The sequence below is a fragment of the Mauremys reevesii genome, linkage group 9 (assembly GCF_016161935.1).
Source record: "Mauremys reevesii isolate NIE-2019 linkage group 9, ASM1616193v1, whole genome shotgun sequence".
Classification (NCBI taxonomy): Eukaryota; Metazoa; Chordata; order Testudines; family Geoemydidae; genus Mauremys; species Mauremys reevesii.
In genome coordinates this window covers 56359810-56380579 of record NC_052631.1, presented here as the reverse complement: position 1 = coordinate 56380579, position 20770 = coordinate 56359810, and the positions used below count along the sequence as shown (strand labels likewise).

Sequence of the window (20770 nt, the reverse complement as noted above, 5' to 3'; positions counted from 1 at the left end):
AGGAAGGGCAGGAACCCAGCACACTACGGGAAGAGGCAGGGGAGCTGGCAGGACCAAGTTTTTGCCCATAGGCGTGCACAACACATTTGATTAGGGTGTGCACCCAGGGAGCCCTGCCCTAGCCCTGCCCCTGCCATGCCCTAGCCCTACCCCCGCCCTGCCCCATCCACTCCCTCCTACTTCCCGCCCCCTGACTTCCCCCCTCAGAACCCAGAACCCCCCCCAGCTCCTTGTCCCCTGACTACCCCCTCCTGGGACCCCTGCCTCTAACTGCCCCCCCAGGACCCCACCCCCTATCTAAGCCTCCCTGCTCCTTGTCCCCTGACTGCCCCCCTAGGACTCCACCCCCTAACTGTCCCCTGACTGCCCTGACCCTTATCTACACCCCCGCCCCCAGACAGACCCCTGGGACTCCCATGCCTATCCAACCACTCCCCGCCCCCTAACAGGACCCCAGAACTCCTGACCCATACAACGCCCCCTGCTCCCTACTGCCCCAACCCCTCTCCACACCCCTGCCTCCTGACAGCCCCCAAACTCCTGAATCATCCAACCCCCAACTCCTAGTCCCCTGACCACCCTGTCCAGAGACCCCCACCCTAACTGCCCCCAGGACCCTCCTTGCTCCCTGTCCCCTGACTGCCCTGACTCCTATCCACCCCCACCCCCTGACAGACCCCGGGACTCCCATGCCTCATCCAGCCCCCCTGCTCCCTGACTGCCCCCTCCAGGGACCCCCGCCCCTCCTGGGATCCCACCCCTATCCAACCCACCCTGCTCCCTGTCCCCTGACTGCCCCCACCCCTTATCCAAACCCCTAGCCCCGGACCCCTTACCATGAGACTCCTAGCAGCATGTTCTGCTCCACGCAGAGCCAAACACGCTGCCCCGTGGGAGCGCGCAGCCCTACCCCTCAGAGTGCTGTGCATGCAGCGGCATGGCTCCAGGGGAAGGCAGGGGAGGGGCCAGCGGCTTGCTGCACTTGGCATTTTGGCTTGGGAGTGTGGACCCCACGGCTTGCCGCGCTGGGAGAGTGGGGCCATTTGCCTACCCCTGCATTAGAGTGTGCCTGGGCACACCCAGTGCGCACGTTTATGCTTCTGATCCCTGCCCCTGCGGGGATGGGGGGGCAGAGAAGAGTGGGCCGGGCCAGGCCTGGCTGGATTTTTAATGGCACGCTGCTGCCATTAAAAATCGGCTCGCGTGCCATAGGTTGCCGACCCCCTGGTTTAGAACGAGGGGAATAGATTGTGTTGAAAGGGATCATTCCCTTCCTCCTCTGCATGCAGACTCAAACCACTGATCTGTTGAGCTATTTTGAATTGAATGATAGTTTTTCTTCTAATGTTCTCTGCATATTTCCACTCTTGGGATGTGCCCATCAGTGCAGATACCTTGATCCCACAAGTGGGACTATGCAGAGTCCATCTTGAAGAACTCCAGTTAGAGGTAAGTTACCTCTATTTAACAGAGCTGACCCAGAGATCTAGACCACCCCTTATCTGTATTTCAGTGCAGCGAAACAAATATGATTTGGGGGCTGGAGGAACTGACTTACAAGTTGAGGTTAAAATAGCTCAAGGGGGACTTTCAAAGTCCCTCAGCATTGACTGCCATTGAAGTCAATAGTAAAACTGCTGGCGACTTTAAGAGGAGCAAAGTTAGGCCAACACTAAGCATTTTAGAACTCCCACCCTAAATGTGTAGCTTGGCTAAATCATAGCTAAAGGGGACTGTGGTGGTGAACTTCAAATGCCTGAAGAGCGTGAGCAACAGGGCAGGGGGGAATTACTTAACATGAAAAGGGTATAACCCAGAATGATGGTATGAACCATAGCAAGGGGAAATTTAGGTTGAATATCATGAAAAAAAAAATCCCATGGTGCGATGTACCTGGCTGCGGAAGTGCTGGAAACCCAATTGCTAGGGGATCTTAGCAACAGGCTGAACAAAGCAGTAGAAAACGTCCTGTTGGGGCCAGTCTGGCCCAGGCAAGGAGATGGAGTGGTGGATTAGACAGGTCTTCTCCAGCTTTGGATTCTAGAATTCAGTGACCCCCTTGCTGCCTTCCTTACAATCAACTTTTTAATTTAGGAAATGTACAAAGGACTTGCTTACGCACACACGAATGCAGCATAAATGTCTAAAGGGGTAAATCAATCCCTGAGTAGAGTAGAATTGGTATGATCATGGATTAGTAATAGACGGGTGACTGAGAGACCTGTTTGGGTACAGCTGGAATAATGCTGGATATCGTGTTCAGGCTGTCCTCAAAAGAGAGCGAACACATGGAAGGGTTTGAAGTGGAAATACTTTAAATTATACTACCATAAAAAGCAAAGCAATAGCAACCAATGCGCTCTAAAGTGTGAGACTCCAGGCTGTGTGGCAGCATTGCTGTTGCTGTGAGTATCCTTGTTAGAAACAGGAGATAAGTGTCCTCCAGTTTCTGTGCCACTCATGACAAGCCTGGCGCTGCAGTGAGCTCATTCAGCAGTCTATTACTGGAGTCAGGAGCACAGAGTCATTTGCAACACCAATTAAATCAAGAGTGAAAGACAAATTGCTTTGCTGTGTCACAGAGCACTCCACCTGGGGCACTATCAAGTGTCAGAGACTCAGAACATTTAGGGCTGAATGACCAGCATAGATCAACAGGTTCAACCCACCAGCCCCAAACCTAGGGCTGTGTCCAGGGACACAGCATGCAGCTGGAATAGTGTCTTGTGCACTGGGTAGCATCCTGGGAGCACGAGAGGATGAACTCCCAGGCTAGAGGGGTTGCAGAGATTTCCATTGAGGCTTCCCACAGGGTCCTGCTCCACCCCCTATTCTGTTCTGCCGTGGAAAGGCTGGGAGAAGAGCTAGGAAGAAGTGGGGAGCTGGGGTATTTTCAGAGTGCTGATGTCACAGCTCTGTGTCTGTTCATTTTGTCCAACCCTGCTGAAGGGATTGAGTGATTGGTCCATGAATAAAAGCATGGGGGTGAAAGCTCAATCCAGAGGAGTGTGCCGTGATATTGGCAGGTTGAAGGAGCTGCCAGAGCACATCATAAAGATTCTGTTGACCCTAATGTAGAGGGGTGTCTGCTGTTCGCCAGCTGAGTTTGATATGTGGTGGTCTTGTTAGACTTCCAGCTGCTGTTAGGGAATCATATTATAGAAGTGACCAGGACAGCTTTTTCCAGGTTATAACCCTGCCTCCTCCCTGCATGTGCATCTTGCTGGTCTCACCCTTGCAGTCCAGGATTACACTAGTGCAATGGGGACATGCCTTAAATCAGTGGTTCTCAACCAGGGGTCCAGGGCCTCCTGGGGGGAGCCACAAGCAGCTTTCAAGGGGTCCACCACACAGGGCTGGCATCAGACTTGCTGGGACCCAGGGCAGAAAGCCAAAGCACCACTGCATGGAGCTGAAGCCCAGGGACCCGAGGCCCACACCCAGGGCTGAAGCCAAAGCTCAGCAACTTAGCTTCACAGGGCCTCCTGTGGTGTGGGACCCTGGGCAATTCCCCTGCTTGCCAACCCCTTATGTTGGCCCTGGCTTTTATATGCAGAAAAACAGTTGTTGTGGCACAAGTGGGCTGTGGAGTTTTTATAGCATGTTGGGGGGAACCCCTGCCTTAAATCAACCGAATGCTAAATCAGGGGCAGCCTGGTGAGCAGCTCACCATCAGCACTTAATAGCAGGGCTCCAGAATCTGCCTCCCTGCCTGCCCGCCCAGGGATTTCCAGGTGGAGTTTAAGGTGCTGACTCAGGACCTGCCTATCTGAGAGGCCTCTCTCCTGTCCCGTGACACTGCTGCAGGTTTGCTGCTATGCCCTTGGTACAGAAGAGGTGGGGCTGGTAGGAGATTTTGGGAAGGGCTGAAGAGATCTGTGCGGGGGTTGGCTGGAGGTTTGGATTTGTGGCAAGACCAGGGTTTGGTGGGAAATTTGGTGGCTTCTCTTGGGCAGAGAGCTGTGGGTTTGCTGCTGGGTGGCAGTGCCTTGGTTGCATTGGTAACTATTGGGCTCCTGGGGTCTGGCTTAGGCCTTCTATTACTTTTTATTTGGTGAAGTAAAAAAAAAACCACATCTACTCTGTAATGATCAAAGTGGAGCAGTTCAAGGCACCAGCGGGTCCCACACCATGCCTAAGGTGATTGTTGGGATTCTCCCATGCAAGAACAACAGCAGAGGTCAGAGTTATTGCATGTGGTACAGAGACAAACACACACTGATTCCAAAAGGGGCTAAGCTTTCAACCTTGTCAGTGTCAGTGAGGGTCGGTGTTTTAGTCTAGTGTTTTAGTCTTTGGCATGCAGCTTGCCAGCAAGCCCAGGCGATCCTGGGGCGAGTGCTCTGTCCCCCTGAGCTCATGGAGGAGACTTCCCCTGGGGAGGGAGGGGGCCTGCACCAGAGCTGGTCTGGGGACAAAGAAGTCATTTACCTGGCGAGGCTGCCTTCCAAAGGCCAGCAAAGCCCGGCTTACACAGCCCCACCTCTGCCTCCTTCCTGGCCCCCTGCCTTTCTCTCCTGGCAGGTTGCTTTAAGAGCAGGTGGCCTGGAGACAGTAACTGTCAAAGAACTTCTCACCTCCCCCACCCCACAGACAGGCTGCTGTCTAAAAATAACGCCCCTGGTCTCCAGCCAGGCTGTCCCTAAGCTGTGCCCCTCCTGAGTGCTGAGCTCCCACGGCTGGGAATCTGGCTGCACCCTGCTCTCCCCAGGCTGGCCTAGCGCCGCTGATCGAACAGGCCAGTCAATCGATCGGCTGGACAGAGGCATTTCGGAGGCAGCTGCGAGGTAAGCTGGGGCTGCCAGCACTGGCCTGTGCCAGCGTGGGAAGGTGCTGGATGAAGGGCACAGCATGCAGTGAGGGCACAGTACCGGCTGGTGCCTAGGCTCACAGTGCTGCACATAGAGAAAAGCCCCAGTTAATAACAGCTCCTTTGTTTGGTGGGTGCCAGCCCTCTTCAGTGCTTGTACTGCAGGGAGCCTTTCAGAGTGGGCCCCCAAACTGCTGCTGTCGCCATGCAGCACCAGGGGAGTCACCCTTCAGCCCTCCCCACCAACCCTTCTCTCCAGAGTGTGTCAGGAATGGTGTGCAGGCTTCAGAGCCCCCCAGGCCATCTGTCCCCACGGTACCCTGGTAAATCCAGGTAGCCTGCAGCCAGAGCATGCTCCCTCACTCTCACCATGTGCTCTCTGGAGGAGCATGCAAACGCTTTGTGGGATTTGGAGCTATAACAAGGCTAGAGGGAGAGAGGAGGAAAACAGGCGATTCTGGGAGGAGAAGCTCATATTAGGCCAGATCCTCAGATGGTGAAATTTGGGGTAGCATCATTGTAGTCAATGGCCAGTGGCAAGGGGACTGGCCTGGGTGTCAGGAAAGTCTTCCTGGCTTTGCTACAGACTGATTGTGGGACCCTGGACTAATCATTGCACCTCTTTGTGCCCCTATTTTCTCTGTCTGGTTAGACTGGCAGCTCTTCAGGATAGGACTGTCTCATCCTATGTGTTTGTATCATTGTCATGCCCATTGGTTGTTTTATTAGCGTAGCACATGGGAGCCCCAGTCATGGGCCAGGTGTCCAGCATGCCAGGTGCTGCATGAACAGAGAACAAACCGTCCCTGTGGTGTAAGGATAGATCTACACCTAAAACTTAGGTTGACCCTGCTCCAGCTCAGGGCTGTGATGAATTCCACTCCTGGTGAGACAGAGGTAGGATGGACTTCACCTCTGTTGTAGATGCAGCTAGGTGGATGGAATAATTATTACTTTACCCAGCACATGGGGAGCTGCCACACAGCTCTCCCCCTCAGCCCCTCTCTCCAGAGTACGTTGGAGGGATTCTTCCCGTGACCTAGCTACTGCCTCTCGGAGAGGTGGACTAACGCCATCACTGGAAAACCCTCTTCTGTTAATGTAGGAAGCATCTACACCATGGCGCTACAGCATCAGACCTGCAGTGCCATCGCTACACTGCTGTAGTTTAGATATACCCTTAATATAAGATGAGTGACAGCATCTGGATACAGAAAGACAAATGGGAGCGGGAGGAGAATACAAGGAAACAATGAGGCTACCAGTCATCAGGCTAGGTGGTGGTCTCAGAACACCAGCAGCCTAAACACTGTCAGGGTTCTTGTAAGCTTCATGGCAAAGGAGAGGTTTAAGACAGGTTTTGGAGGAGGACAATGGGTTAGTTTTGCGGATGTTTACTGGGAGGGGCAGCCTGGGGGAAAAGCCACATAGGCCAATGAAAATATGTTTCATTCAATCAGATTCTCTCCTCTTTCTAAGAGGAGCCAGAAATTGGTTCCCAACAGGGGACAGTCAGTGAAGAGAGGGGCTGCAGGAGAGAGGCACTTAGTCCAGCAAGGGGAAGTGCTCTGGTATACACCTATGAGCCTGGAATCTCTGGAGACATGTGATTCATGCGGGGTGGGGGTGAGATGAGTGCATTGACACACAAGTCACAGAAGCACTCATCATCAACCCTGCTTGTGCCTTTAAGTTGTTTGGGAGACTCAGCCTTTATGAACACACATTGTTGCTGGAGGAGAGCGTTGCTACTGACCTTCCCTTCCAGGGCAACCAGCTAATTATTCATTCCCCTCTTTCATTGCTTGCTAAGCAGGCTGGAGTTTCCATGTTAGAGCCCCAAGAGCAGGAGTGGGCTTTATCAGAGGATAGCACCATGGTGAGGAACGTTGATGACTTCGATTTCTCCCTCCCATCCCACCCTCAGGCCATCCTGGAAGGCCTGCGGAGCCTGCGCTCCAATCCGAAGCTCTCCGACGTCACGCTGCTTGTGGGTGGGCATGAGTTCCCCTGCCACCGCAGCATCCTGGCCCTCTGCAGCCACTACTTCAATGCCATGTTCACTGGTGACTTTATTGAGAGCATCTCAGCCCATGTGGAGATCAAAGAGGTGGATCCTGTTGTCATGGAGACTCTGATCGACTTTGCTTATACAGGAAAGATCACCATCAACCAGGGGAATGTGGAGGCACTAATCCGGACCTCCAACCAGCTCCACTTCCCCACCATCCAGAAAGTCTGCAGCCGCTACCTGAGACAGCAGATGGATGCAACCAACTGCCTGGGCATCTGTGAGTTTGGGGAGAACCATGGCTGCCCGGAAGTGTCCTCAAAGGCCTGGGCTTTCCTGCAGGAGAACTTTGAGGCTGTATCGCACCAGGAGGAGTTTCTCCAGCTATCCAAGGAGAGGCTGGTAGTCTACTTGTCCAATGACCTGCTGCAGGTACAGGAAGAACAGAGCCTAGCTGAGGCTATGCTTAGGTGGGTGAGGTACGAAGAAGCATCTAGAGCCAAGCACCTGCCAGAGCTCCTACACCTGGTGCACCTGGCTTCACTACCAGACCAGTACCTGCAGAACCTACTCTCATTGGAGCCGCTGATCCAAGATTCGGAAGCTTGCAAAGCCGTCATCTCCAGCTACCGAAGCACGGTCAGTGCTGTAAGGTATCAGAATGGCCCTGTCTAGATGGAGCTTCTGTCCTGGAGGGAGGTTGCCAGTGGGAAATGATCTGCATCAGTGTCCAATCAGATTCCTAGATGTGAGAGTCCAGGTCAGACTACCTTTCCACTTCAATGGTGAATGTGGTTCAAAAGGTGCTATAGAAATGCTGAGGGAGATGCCCCAAAGGCCAGCAGTGGGAAGTGGGGCTTTCCCCAGAGTCAGCTAGGCACAGGAATCGAGTGCAGGCCCAGAGCCACCCCAAATCATCTCTGTAGTCAAGCCTCTTCCAGCTCAGTGCAGAAATCCACTGTAGGCTCTGCAGGAGCTTTACCCGATCCTCTCTCTCAGTGAGCACAACCACTCCTAGCTTCTCTGCCTGGGAAGGGTCTACCAGCTATAGTCGCACTGCTATAGCCCGCTGTGTAGACACTCCTAGTCTGGTACATGAGTGGCCTTTTTTGGTTTAGTTTAACCTCCTGTCCAAGTTTAATGGAATAAAGGCTCCTCTTGTCCTGGAATGAGAGTGTCTGCCCAGGGGTGGTGGGGTAGGAGGAGAGATGTACTGGGATAGCTATATCAGTTTAAATTTACCCCTTAGTTTATACCAGAAACACTTTCCTGTCTAGCCAAAGCCTTTAAGGAACTATATCTAAAATGTGTAATTGGTGAACAGACAAATTGAGGAGACAAGTCAGGTCAAATAACCAACCCAAACCTCCTCCTGAAGTTTGAGCTCACCCCTCCAGCTCTTGGAAGGCTGTGATAGTTTAATTGTATCTTCATTTTCACATGCATCAGCACCACATTTTGGTAGAGCCTAGAGGCATAAACACCACAGGAAAGGCTTATAAGGTGGGTATTTCCAACCCAACTGAAACCAGGCCAGGCCAAAATGCTTGCACAGATACTGTGTGTTCACAAGATTCCCAGACCACGGAATTAGTTGGCATAACTTTGAACAAGCACAGAGATTCTGGGGTTGGGAAGGAATTTTCCTCCAGGGTAGATTGGCAGTAGCCCTGGAGGTTTTTCGCCTTCCTCCGAAGCATGGGGCAGGGGTCGCTTGCTGGTGGATTATCTGCTACATGAAGTCTTTAAATCATGATTTGGAGCATTCAACAGCAGAGTCAAGGGAGTGAATTAGTTCAGGAGTGGGTGGATCGGCTTATGGTGCCTGCATCTTGCAGGAGGTCAGACTAGATGATCATAATGGTCCCTTCTGATCTTGAATTCTATGATTCTATGATTCTATGATTCTTGGGTGCTAATCTGAACCAAACCAATGAGTCTGAGTTCTTGGAGAGAGGGGGAAAGTTGTTCTTCCACCACTAATTTCCATAACTCATTTATTCTTGCTTTATTCCAAACAAATGAACAGAGCGACCTTTACTTATTGGTTTGCTTTCTGAAATGCACCTCACTCACCACATCTCAGGATGCAGGTACAAACAGAGAGAGCTATGATGATTTACACATAAGAACAGCCCTATTGGGTCAGACCAAAGGTCCATCTAGCCCAGTATCCTGTCTTCCGACAGCTAGTAGCCATTGATGGACCTATCCTCCATGAATTTATCTAGTTCTTTTTTGAACCCTGTTATGGTCTTGACCTTCACAACATCCTCTAGCAAGGAGTTCCACAGGTTGATTGTGTATTGTGTGAAGAAATACTTCCTTTTATTTGTTTTAAACCTGCTGCCTATTAATTTCATTTGGTGACCCCTAGTTCTTGTGTTATGAGAAGGAACACTTGTTGGGGGCGGAACAGATCTGGACAAGGAGACAAAGTCTGGAGATAAACATGAGAAGGGAGGGACAGGCAGTAGAAACAAAAGTGAAACTGTTTGAGCAGCACATTCCAGAAGTCCGAGTGTAGCCTTCATTGATTTGAGATCTATCATACCATTCTCTCACTAGAAGGGAAAACCTATAATGGCAGCAGGTCATAAAAGAGACCAAGTTTGGGAATATTTTAATGAAGTGCCTCTACATGTGGGTAAGACAGGCATGTGTGCAAAATGCAAACAGTGCAACAAAGAAATGCAGGGCCTGGTTGCCTAAATGAAACAACATCATGAGAAGTGCTCCTTCTCAGGAGGAAGCTGCAGTGAAGATGAAAGGAACATGTCTGAACGTGCAGGATCTTCAGGTTGGTCAATTTTTTTATTTCATACTTCTTTCTTAAGGACTGCCTGCCTTCTTTCTGGACTATTCTTGAATTCTTATGTTTGGTACTTATGGTACTATCATTTTAGATGCAGTTGTGATAAAAAAACAAATAGCTGAAATAGGCAGATCTTCCTTTTACAATTTCACCTTTAAAGTAGTACTGAGTTTCAGTGAATGCAGTGAGTAATACTAAATGAGCAGTATGGTAATAATAATTAACTAACTGCATTGACTTACAGGATTCTGAAGACTATCCAGCTTCAAGATCACTATCATTTTCTATAGTTTCAGAGTGAAACACTATCACTGGCAGATAAGTCACATCATGTATGTCACATCGTACGACAGTATATACTGTCATGCTACAGGCGATATACTGTAGTAAAAAGAAAAAAAAATCTCCATCATCCAGAAAAAAACATACCGTATTTTCCGGTGTATAAGGCGACAGGGCGTATAAGACGACCCCCTAATTTTACAGTTAAAATATAGGTTTTGGCCTATATTCGCCCTATAAGATGACCCCCGCTTCCGAGGCGGGGAGCCCAGAACCTTTTAAATCCCAGCCGCGGCCGGGAGTCAGAGGGCTCTGGGCTGTCCGCTGTGGCGGGGAGCCCAGAGCCTTTTAAATCCCAGCCGCGGCCGGGAATCAGAGGGCTCTGGGCTGCCCGCTGCGGCGGGGAGCCCAGAGCCTTTTAAATCCCAGCCGCGGCCGGGAGTCAGAGGGCTCTGGGCTGCCCGCTGCGGCGGGGAGCACAGAGCCTTTTAAATCCCAGCCGCCCGCTGGGATTTATTTATACCCCGCGTATAAGATGACCCCCGATTTTTGGGGGTTGTTTTTTAATATAGAAAGTCGTCTTATACGCCGGAATATACGGTAGATAAATTTGTGATAAGAACCAGTAGATTACAAAAAGAGGTAATTTATGAAAAACTTGCCCGGTTTGTTTATGCAACAAACTCTCCTTTCCATATGACTGAGAACCTACACTACATTAACAGTCATTAAGACCAGGATAATACAGTTCCACCCAACAGAGCAGACGTCGCAGGCAAATTGCTGGATAAAGTGTATGAAAGAGAAATTGAGCAGTGTGCAAAAGGTCTAGAGGGTGAAATTATTAACCTGAATCTTGATGGGTGGAGCAATGTCCACAATGATCCTGTTGTATGTGCTTGTGTGACAACAGAAGGGAATGTCATCCTTACAGAAACAATTGATACATCAGGAAATGCACAGACAGCAGAATACTTACAAGAAGTAGTAGTAAAAGCTATCACAAACTGAAAGAAAATAAATTTAAAATGTCTAATATGCAGCTTGGTCAGACAATGCTGCAAATCATAGAACAGGGATCAGCAACCTTTGGCACGCGGCTCTCCAGGGTAAGCATCCGCAGGTTTGGTCGATCACGGCCCCAACTGGCCATGGTGCGCCCGTCTCAGGCCAATGGGGGCTGTGGAAAGCAGCGCAGGCCGAGGGATGTGCTGGCCACCACTTCCCGCCGCCCCCATTGGCCTGTAGCAGCGAACCGCAGCCAGTGGGAGCTGTGATCAGCCGAACTTGCGGACGCGGCAGGTAAACAAACCGGCCTGGCCCACCAGGGTGCTTACCCTGGCAAGCCGCGTGCCAAAGGTTGCCGAGCTCTGTCATAGAATATCAGCTTGGAAGGGACTTCAGGAGGTATCCAAGATGAGAAGAAATTATTTAGAAGAGAATGAAGAGAGTCCCAAAGCTAATAAACATGCAGTTGCAGTGCTCATTTGATGCACCTCCTAGCCAAAGACTGCAGTGTTCCAGAAATAAAGGCTAATGCTGAAATGGCAAAATACTTCTGTAACAACCACTTTGCAGCAGCTGCTCTGAAAAAAGTGGGAGGAACCAAGCGAACTCTCCCACAAGAAGTGTGATGGAACTCAGTAGTGGATTGTTTTGAGCACTATATCAATAACTGGTCTAATCTGATGACAGTTTGTGAACAAAATCATGAAAAACTAGATGGCACTGTCACAGCCAAAGTTCTCAACATTGGGCTTAAGAGAAATGTTGAACAGATGCTGAGTACCCTGAAGCCTATTTCTGTAGCCTTGAACAAAATGCAGGGAAATAGCTGTTTTATTGCTGATGCTGTTGACATTTGGAAGGAACTGAGTGAGATCTTAAAAAAGAGAAATATGCAATGACAGAGTTAAATTACAAGCATTAAAAAAATGAATGGGACAAGCACTATCTCCAGCTCATTTTCTTGCAAATATTCTCAATACTTGGTACCAGGGTCAAACATTAACTGCTGAAAAAGAGGAGTTGGCTATGACATGGACATCCAGCAATCATCTCTCCATAATGCCAACTATAATGAACTTCAGAGCTAATGGTGAACCAGTCAAGAAATATATGTTTGCTGATGATGTTTTAAAGAAAGTCATACCAGTGACTTAAGCATTTGGATTCAGAGACTTTTGAAGTGATAATCTCACTTTTAATAGCATTAGCTTCTTCTGCAGGTGTAGAAGGAATATTTTCTTCCTTTGGACTAATTCATTCCAAATTGAGAAATCATTTGGGACCTGAAAAATCAGGAAAGCTTGTTTTTCTTTTCTAGATTATAAACAAACAGGAAAATGAAAGTGAAGACGACTGAGTTAGCTGCAGAAGCCAATATTTTAAGTTTCTCATGTTGAGCTGGCTGACTGTCGATTTAATTTGTTTTCTTAAAATATATTTCATTTAACTATTTTAGTTAAAAACAATTGTAACAAAAACAAACCTGATTTAAAAAAAACATAAATGTTTAAATTAAAAAAAATTCATATGCTTGTTGTGTTAAATTATATGTTGGCTGTTGAAGAAAAAAAATCCAGAATACATAATGTTATTGTTTTAGTTAAAACAAACAATTTAAAATGTGTCTGGTGATGTTCTCCTCCTAATGCAGCATGGCAAGAAAATCCTCCAAATATGAATGAGTTCATGCCTCCCAATGACTTCATAAATATCTGCTTCAATTACCTTTGGTAAATGAAATAACCAAACAACCATTCATTTTCTGATATAGCTATAAAACTAATCTGAACACTTTTCAAAATAAATCACTTTAAAAATGTGTGTATCTTCTAAAAATGAAACCTACATCTGAGTTGTGAAGAATATGTATTAAGGTTATAACAACCAACAAGAATGCACTTTTATGTAGAAATCCATGATTAAATCAAGTCTTCCTGACTAGTGATTTAAATCAATCAAATCCACCCTGAAAGAGTTTCCTTTGATGGCTAGTAGACAGTAATTTGACGCTGATGTTCTCTTTATGAGGAGTGCAGTGGTGGTGAGGGTCAGGAAGACACAGGACTTTTGGGGCAGGAAAAGCATCTGCTTTCAATGGATAAATATGCACAGAACCCCCCCCCCAATGCTCCCAGTGAATGGGAAAGGATGGGAGACACCTGTGCCAGCCACCATGGCTAGCTCAGCTCAGCACAGGGCTCCAGAGCTGTAGCTGCTGGGCAGGCAGGTGCAGTGGTTCATAGGCAATAACCAAGCAGTATAGCCTGGTTAGATATTGTTAGTGGGAGGATGCACAGCAGCAGTGCAACACACAGTCTGCCCTGGTTTCAGAGGGGCAGCCGTGTTAGTCTGTATCAGCAAAAACAACAAGGAATCCTTGTGGCACCTTAGAGACTAACAAATGTATTTGGGCATTAGCTTTTGTGGGCTAAAACCCACTTCATCAGATGCATGGAGTGGGAAATACAGAGGCAGGTATAAATACACAGCACATGAAAAGATGGGAGTTGCCTTACCAAGTGGGAGGTCAGTGCTAACGAGCCAATTCAATTAAATTCTATTCAAGGGACACCATCATAGGTCCTAACCACATCAGCCACATCATCGGGGGCTCGTTCACCTGCACATCTACCAATGTGATATATGCCATTATTATGCCCCTCTGCCATGTACATTGGCCAAACCGGACAGTCTTTACGCAAAAGAATACATGGACACAGATCTGACATCAAGAATTATAACATTCAAAAACTAGTAAGAGAACACTTCAATTTCCCTGGACACTCAATAACAGACTTAAAAATGGTAATTCTTCAACAAAAAAGCTTCAAAACCAGACTCCTAGAAACTGCAGAACTGGAATTAATTTACAAATGGGACACCATAAAATTAGGCCTGAATAAAGACTGGGAGTGGAGGAGTCACTACAAAAACTAAATTTCCCCTGCTGATACTCACATCTTCTTGTCAACTGTTTGAAATGAGCCACTTTGATTACATTGAACTCTTTAGCATTACAAAAGTGATTTTTCTTCCCTTGATATCCACCCCTTCTTGTCAACTGTTGAGAATAGCCCAGTTCCACCTTAATTGAATTGGTTTGTTAGCACTGACCCCCAACTTGGTAAGGCAACTCCCATCTTTTCATGTGCTGTGTATTTATACCTGCCTCTGTATTTTCCACTCCATGCATCTGATGAAGTGAGTTTTAGCCCATGAAAGCTTAAGCCCAAATAAATTTGTTAGTCTAAGGTGCCACAAGGACTCCTTGTTGTTTTTACAGTCTGCACTATGAGCCCTGGGAGCAGCAGCAGCACGGTCAGTCCACACAGGGATAAAGAAGAGAGACAGAGTGATTTTCTGCCCAGATAATGGCAAAGGTAGCAGCCTCGGTGATGAAGGAGCATGTCAAGCAGAGAGGAGGCAGCAGGGAATGCTGGCCCAAGCTGAGGTTGCAGTGGATGGGTCCCCTCAACTCCCTGCTCAGCAGGCTTTGCTCTCTTCCCCCTATGCCCCCATCCCATTTTCAATAACATAGCTGATTTTGGGCTGGCAGCATTCACATTTCCAAAACAACCATTGCACCATGGCTGGATAAACTCATAGGCATGTGCCCTGGCACATGACATCGGAATCTCAGCTTGCATTTAACACAGAAGGTTTGTAGCCCTTCTGGTGGCCAAGGAAAGCTTAAGAATGTGCCCTTGCATGTAAGTGATACAGCACCATGAGTCTGCAGACAGCCTCCTGCAGAAGGAGCAGCAGTCTCTAGAGCCAGAGAGGAAGCCCCATGGCTCTCCACCCACCACCAGAGCAGACCTACTGCCATTCTAGAACTCCTGTCCAGGAGAATGAGGGGCAGGAGCTAGCTGCTGAGTCTGGTGACATGTTTCTTTTATCTTCTATAAGGTGGAAAACAGGTCCTTTGTCCAGAAGAGCCTGCTTGCCCTTCCACAGAAGCTGGAGGAAGTGCTGGTGGTGGTCGCGGGTCGAGCTCTGGAAGAGAATGAAGCGGAAGATGTGGAGTTGCCAGTCTCCCGGAACTTCACCTTTTACAATCCCAAGACCAGTAAGCAAGCAAAAGCAAGCCTGTTCCTAGCTGAGGTTCCGGCCAGGCCCAATGTAGGCGTGTGTGGCCTTTCTGCACAATCAATCTCCGAGGGAGGCCACACTCCTTTGCTGTCATACCCCATTAAGGACAATCTAAGATAATGGGGATGTTAGCAGTCTTGGTGCTCAAGCCCTCCAGTAGGGTTAAGCAGTGAGTGGGTTCTGTGGCCCAAGCCCTCAGGCAGGGCAGGGCATCAAACGACCTAAAGCCCAACCCTAAGACAGGGTATAGTCAGGGAACCTAGGCCCTCATATGGGCAGGGTACCAAACACAGTCTTGGGTTCTAGACCTCAGGCAAGGGTGAGTGCCCAACACAGTCTAGGGGGCTCCAGCAAGGGGTCAGGCACCCAGGTACAATGCTCTGGGAAGAGATAGACAAGCACAGGTCTCTTGGCCTGAAGAGGGGGAGTACTGCCAGGGATAGGGGGATGCAGGCCCACCTGACCCCACTGCATCCCAGCCCAGGGCCCTAACAGTGGCAGAGCCGTCTGCCACTGGGTCACAGGGAATCCCACTACAACACACTGACCATGTTTTAGATGCTCTTGCAGCCAGACTACAGTCAGCTATCCCTGGGCTCCTTCCTACCCTCCTCTCAAGGTGTACCTGTACATCCTCCATCTCCTCAGGGTATACTGCCAGAGGCAATCCCAGCAGCTCTTCAGCATTGGCTGTGTTGCCGACACAGAATGCCCGAGGACAGCAACAGCGGTTTGTTGCCCGGTGTGCTTCGCTCCAATAAACACACCAAGGTGGAGAAGCAGACAAAGTTTATTTGAGATCTCAAAGCGGTGCCAGGAGACAGACTTGTCTCAGATCAAGCACCCAGCTACAAGCAGCTTTTCTCTTTTTTATACATAACTTTAACTAAGCCTCTTCTATCCCCCCCTCCACTCCCCCTACCTTTCATTCCCATGTAGCAGATACACTTTGCAATAGCAATTACATTAAGCAGTTAAGTCATACTTGGCGGGAACCAGCCTAGCTCATTAGTAACTCTTCTTTGAACCGTTATCTTGTTTTATTTCTTTTGATCTGTTATTTTGCCCCTTAGCCAGAGGCATACAGGCCTCATTATTATTTCCTAGTACTGGTGTGAGTGGGGTTGCACCTGATAACTAGCTGTTACACATTCCATTCTCTGTTGCTAGCTTGTTAGGTCGATTAAAGTTCAAACATGGAAAGGCTTTGGTCAGACATGGAGTGACTTTAGTTCATTCAGGCCTAGTACAGGAAGGCTTCATTGACACTTATGGTTTTCCACCCTCCTGAGTTACCTAGAGTCATGCCTAGTAACACCAACAACTGGGTCTGGCAGCTCTGGTAGCTTGGGCAAGTCCTCAGGGTAACTGACATCCTCGGCAGTGGGGAAAGCACATCCATCTCCTATGGCAGCTGCTACCCAACTGAGCTACAGGGCCCCACCTTTTATACCTCCTGTGCCTATCCCACCCCTGTGCTTCTGGCATGGTGAGCATGACCTTCCTGGTTCTGCCCACCGGGGGGCGTCTGGCCCTCCCTCACTGTCAATCTCCGAGGGAGGCCATGCCTGTTTGCTACACCCAGGGTTACATCCAGTTCAGGCAGGACTTCAGTGGTGCAGCTTGCTGAATAACTGCAGTATTGGAGCAGAGTTCCAGTTGTCTACTGGAGGTCTTACACCGGAAGGGGTGAGGCAGTGAGTACATGCATGCTGGGGATTCCCCAGCTGCCCTGTTCGAACCACTCTCCATCCCCTGTGCGCTGCTGGATTAGCGCTAAGAAGATGGAGCTCTGGATTTGACCCTAAAAGTTTTGTGGGCAAAGCGTGTGATGCAATAGATGTGCAGTCTTTCTCTCATAAGCTTTTCCCCTTGGGAGAGAGAAATTTCTGCCAGTTGCTATGTGTTCTGGTCTCCTCTTAGCCTCTGTGTGTCACCTGTCCAAAGCCATTGAGTAGGATCAAGAGGATGAACTCACACAGCTAACCGTGCCTTGGTGAAGTTGGGGGGGGGGGTGAGGGGCTGCTGATGGTGTGTGGTCCCCTAGAGAGGACGAAGGACCAGAAATCAGGAGACCTGCCTTCTCTTCCCAGCTCTGGCACTGGCTCACTTAGGCCCTATAGTTTTAAACAGAGAGGCCTAAATTCAGGGGCTACCGTTGAAAATGTTGGCACCTCTTCAGTTTCCTGTCTGTTAGGTGGGGATGTTGCCAACCCCCCTTTGAAATGCCAGCTAGTATTGTTTGTATAAAATATATGTGGCAGGACTGAGAACCAGACGCTGAACTAGCACTCTTTGTAGTGCTTGTATCTATCCGTAGGGGCAGACTGCTGAGCGGGCAGCCGAGCCCTGAGTAGGGGGCGGAGCTAGGCTGAGGAGGGGCCTATAAAAGCGGCCGCCCAGCCAGGCAGCGACACAGCTGCGAGCAGCGGCACAGGAGCCGGCGACCAGGGCTGCTAACAGGGGAGTTTGAGTGGGAGATTACAGGGGGAGGCGGAAGGGGCAGGGGGCGCGGTGCTGTGTTCCCCAGGTGAGAATGCTGATAGAGGCAGAGACAACAGCAGCCATGAGCCAAGCAGCAGAGGATACAACGAGGATGATTGCATGCAGCAGCTGCGGTATGTACATGGTCCTAGCAGGGGTGCCGGAACAGAGGTATGTATGCATGAAGTGCCGCCTAATAGACCTGCTGGAAGAAAAGATCCAAGGTCTAGAGATGCAGGTAGAAACCCTGGTAGAGTTTAGAAGGGGGTTTGAGCAGCTGATGGAGCAAAGGCAAGCTGTGGCTGAAGGGGAATGCTCAGGGATGGTACTGTGTCCCTACCAAATTGGGTAACAAAGGTGAGAGAAGCCAAACAGCAAAAATTAGGATGTTTGTTCACCAATGCGAGAAGCCTAGGTAACAAAATGGAGGAATTGGAGCTCCTGGTCCGAGAGTTGAAACCGGATATCGTAGGAATAACCAAAACATGGGTAGTCACGACTGAGTACAGGGGTATGGAGGTATGCTGTGCTGTTTAGGAAAGAAAAAACAAAGGTAAAAGGTGGGGGAGTATGTGTGTATAAAATTATAGGTAAAAACTAAATAAATAAATAAAAAATAATGGGATAATACAGTCTTTGTTGTTTGGGGTCACATTTAGGAAGAAAACTACTAGAGCCCTCCTGGGAGTGATTGGGGTGTGCTATAGACCGCCGGGATCTAGCCTGGATATGGATAGAGAACTCTTTAATGTTTTTAAGGAGGTAAATACTAATAGGAACTGTATGATCATGGGAGACTTTAACTTCCCGGATATAGATTGGGGAACAAATGCTAGTAATAATAATAGGGCTCAGCTTTTCCTAGACATGATAGCTGATGAATTCCTTCATCAAGTAGTTGCTGAACCGACCAGGGGGGATGCCATTTTAGATTTGTTTTTGGTGAGTAGTGAGGACCTTGTTGAAGAAATGGTTGTAGGGGACAACCTTGGCTCGAGTGATCATGAGCTAATTCGGTTCAAAATAAATGGAAGGATAAACACAATTGCATCTGAGACTAAGGTTTACGATTTCAAAAGGGCTAACTTTACAAAATTAAGGTGACTAATTAGGGAAGTGGATTGGACTAACATATTTAGGGATCTAAAGGTGGAAGACGCCTGGGATTATTTCAGGTTGAAGTTGCAGGAGCTGTCAGAGGCCTGTATCCTGAGAAAGGGAAAACGGTTGGTCGGTAGCAGTTTTAGACCGAGCTGGATGAGCAAGTGTCTCAGAGGGGTGATTAAGAAAAAACAGAAAGCGTACAGGGAGTGGAAGATGGGAGGGATCAGCAAAGAAACCTACCTTAATGAGGTCAGGGGGTGTAGGGATGCAGTGAGAAAAGCCAAAAGCCGGGTAGAGATGGACCTTGCGAAGGGAATTAAAACCAATAGTAAAAGGTTTTTTAGCCATATAAATGGGAAGAAAACCAAGAAAGAAGAAGTGGGACCGCTTAAAACTGTAAACGGAGTGGAGATCAAGGATAAGCTAGGCATGGCACAATATCTAAACGAATATTTTGCCTCGGTCTTTAATAAGGATAATGAAGGGCTTAGGAATAGTGACAGAGTGACTGATGGGAATGAAGGTACGGGGTTAGAAATTACAGTATCCGAGGTAGAAGCCAAACTTGAACAGCTTAACGGTAGTAAATCAGGCGGCCCAGATAATCTTCATCCTAGAATATTAAAGGAATTGGCGAATGAAATTGCAAGCCCGTTAGCGATAATTTTTAATGAATCTCTGAACTCGGGGTTTGTACCGTTTGACTGGAGATTAGCTAATATAGTTCCTATTTTCAAGAAGGGGAAAAAAAGTGACCCAGGTAACTACAGGCCTGTTAGTTTAACATCTGTAGTATGCAAAGTCATGGAAAAAATATTAAAGGAGAGAGTAGTTACGGACCTTGAGGTCAATGGCAATTGGGACAAATTACAACATGGTTTTACGAAAGGTAGATCGTGCCAAACCAACCTGATCTCCTTCTTTGAGAAAGTAACAGATTTTTTAGACAAGGGAAATGCGGTGGATCTAATATATCTTGATTTCAGTAAGGCATTTGATATGGTACCGCATGAAGAATTACTGGTTAAATTGGAAAAGATGGGGATTGAAATGAAAATCCAGAGGTGGATAAGGAACTGGTTAAAGGGGATACTGCAGCAGGTCGTATTGAAAGGTGATCTGTGGGGTTGGAGGGAGGTTACCAGTGGAGTTCCTCAAGGTTCGGTTTTGGATCCGATCTTATTCAACCTATTTATCACTGACCTCGGAACCAAAAGTAGGAGTGGGCTGATAAAGTTTGCAGATGACACGAAGTTGGGAGGTATTGCCAATTCGGAGAAGGATCGGGATATCCTCCAGGGAGATTTGGATGACCTTGTAAACTGGAGTATTAGTAATAGGATGAAATTCAATAGTGAGAAGTGTAAGGTTATGCATTTAGGGATGACTAACAGGAATTTTACTTTTAAGCTGGGGACGCACCAGTTGGAAGAGGAGAAGGACCTAGGAGTCCTGGTTGATCGCAGGATGACTATGAGTCGGCAATGTGATGTGGCCGTTAAAAAAGCTAATGCGGTCTTGGGATGCATTAGGCGAGGTATTTCTAGTAGAGATAAGGAGGTGCTAGTCCCGTTATACAAGGCGTTGGTGAGACCTCATTTGGAGTACTGTGTGCAGTTTTGGTCTCCCATGTTTAAGAAGGATGAATTCAAACTGGAACAGGTACAAAGAAGGGCCACTAGAATGATCCGAGGAATGGAAAGCCTGTCGTATGAAAAGAGACTTGAGGAGCTCGGTTTGTTTTCCTTAACCAAAAGAAGGATAAGAGGAGATATGATTGCACTCTTTAAATATATCAGAGGGATAAATACCAGGGAGGGAGAGGAATTATTTCAGCTCAGTACTAATGTGGACACGAGAACAAATGGATATAAATTGGCAGTCAGGAAGTTTAGGCTTGAAATTAGACGAAGGTTTCTAACCATCAGGGGAGTGAAGTTCTGGAACAGCCTACCGAGGGAAACAGTGGGGGCAAAGGACCTCTCTGGCTTTAAGATTAAGCTTGATAAGTTTATGGAGGGAATGGTTTGATAGGATAACACTATTTAGTCAATAGGTCAATAACGTGCTGCCACTGGTAATTAGTACCAAGAGTCAATGTTGGGATATTGAAAGTCTTTTTCCTGAGTGTCTGGCTGGAGAGTCTTGCCCGCATGCTCGGGGT

The 20770-nt window shown here is 48.2% G+C and overlaps 1 protein-coding gene across 3 annotated transcripts in view; it reads left to right on the top strand.

Annotated features, from left to right (window-relative positions):
- Positions 1-4661: 4661 nt before the first annotated feature.
- Positions 4662-20770, top strand: part of KLHL30 (kelch like family member 30) — a 36235-nt gene continuing 20126 nt past the window's right edge. For 2 of the 3 annotated variants that reach the window (XM_039489985.1, XM_039489983.1), the window contains exons 1-3: positions 4662-4787; positions 6627-7460; positions 14836-14995. In XM_039489985.1, the coding sequence (XP_039345919.1) occupies positions 6639-7460; positions 14836-14995 (982 nt within the window). In that variant the 5' untranslated portion in view covers positions 4662-4787; positions 6627-6638. Of the gene's footprint in view, positions 4788-6623; positions 7461-14835; positions 14996-20770 lie in introns of all 3 variants that reach the window. The other variant, XM_039489984.1, reaches the window with a different exon arrangement.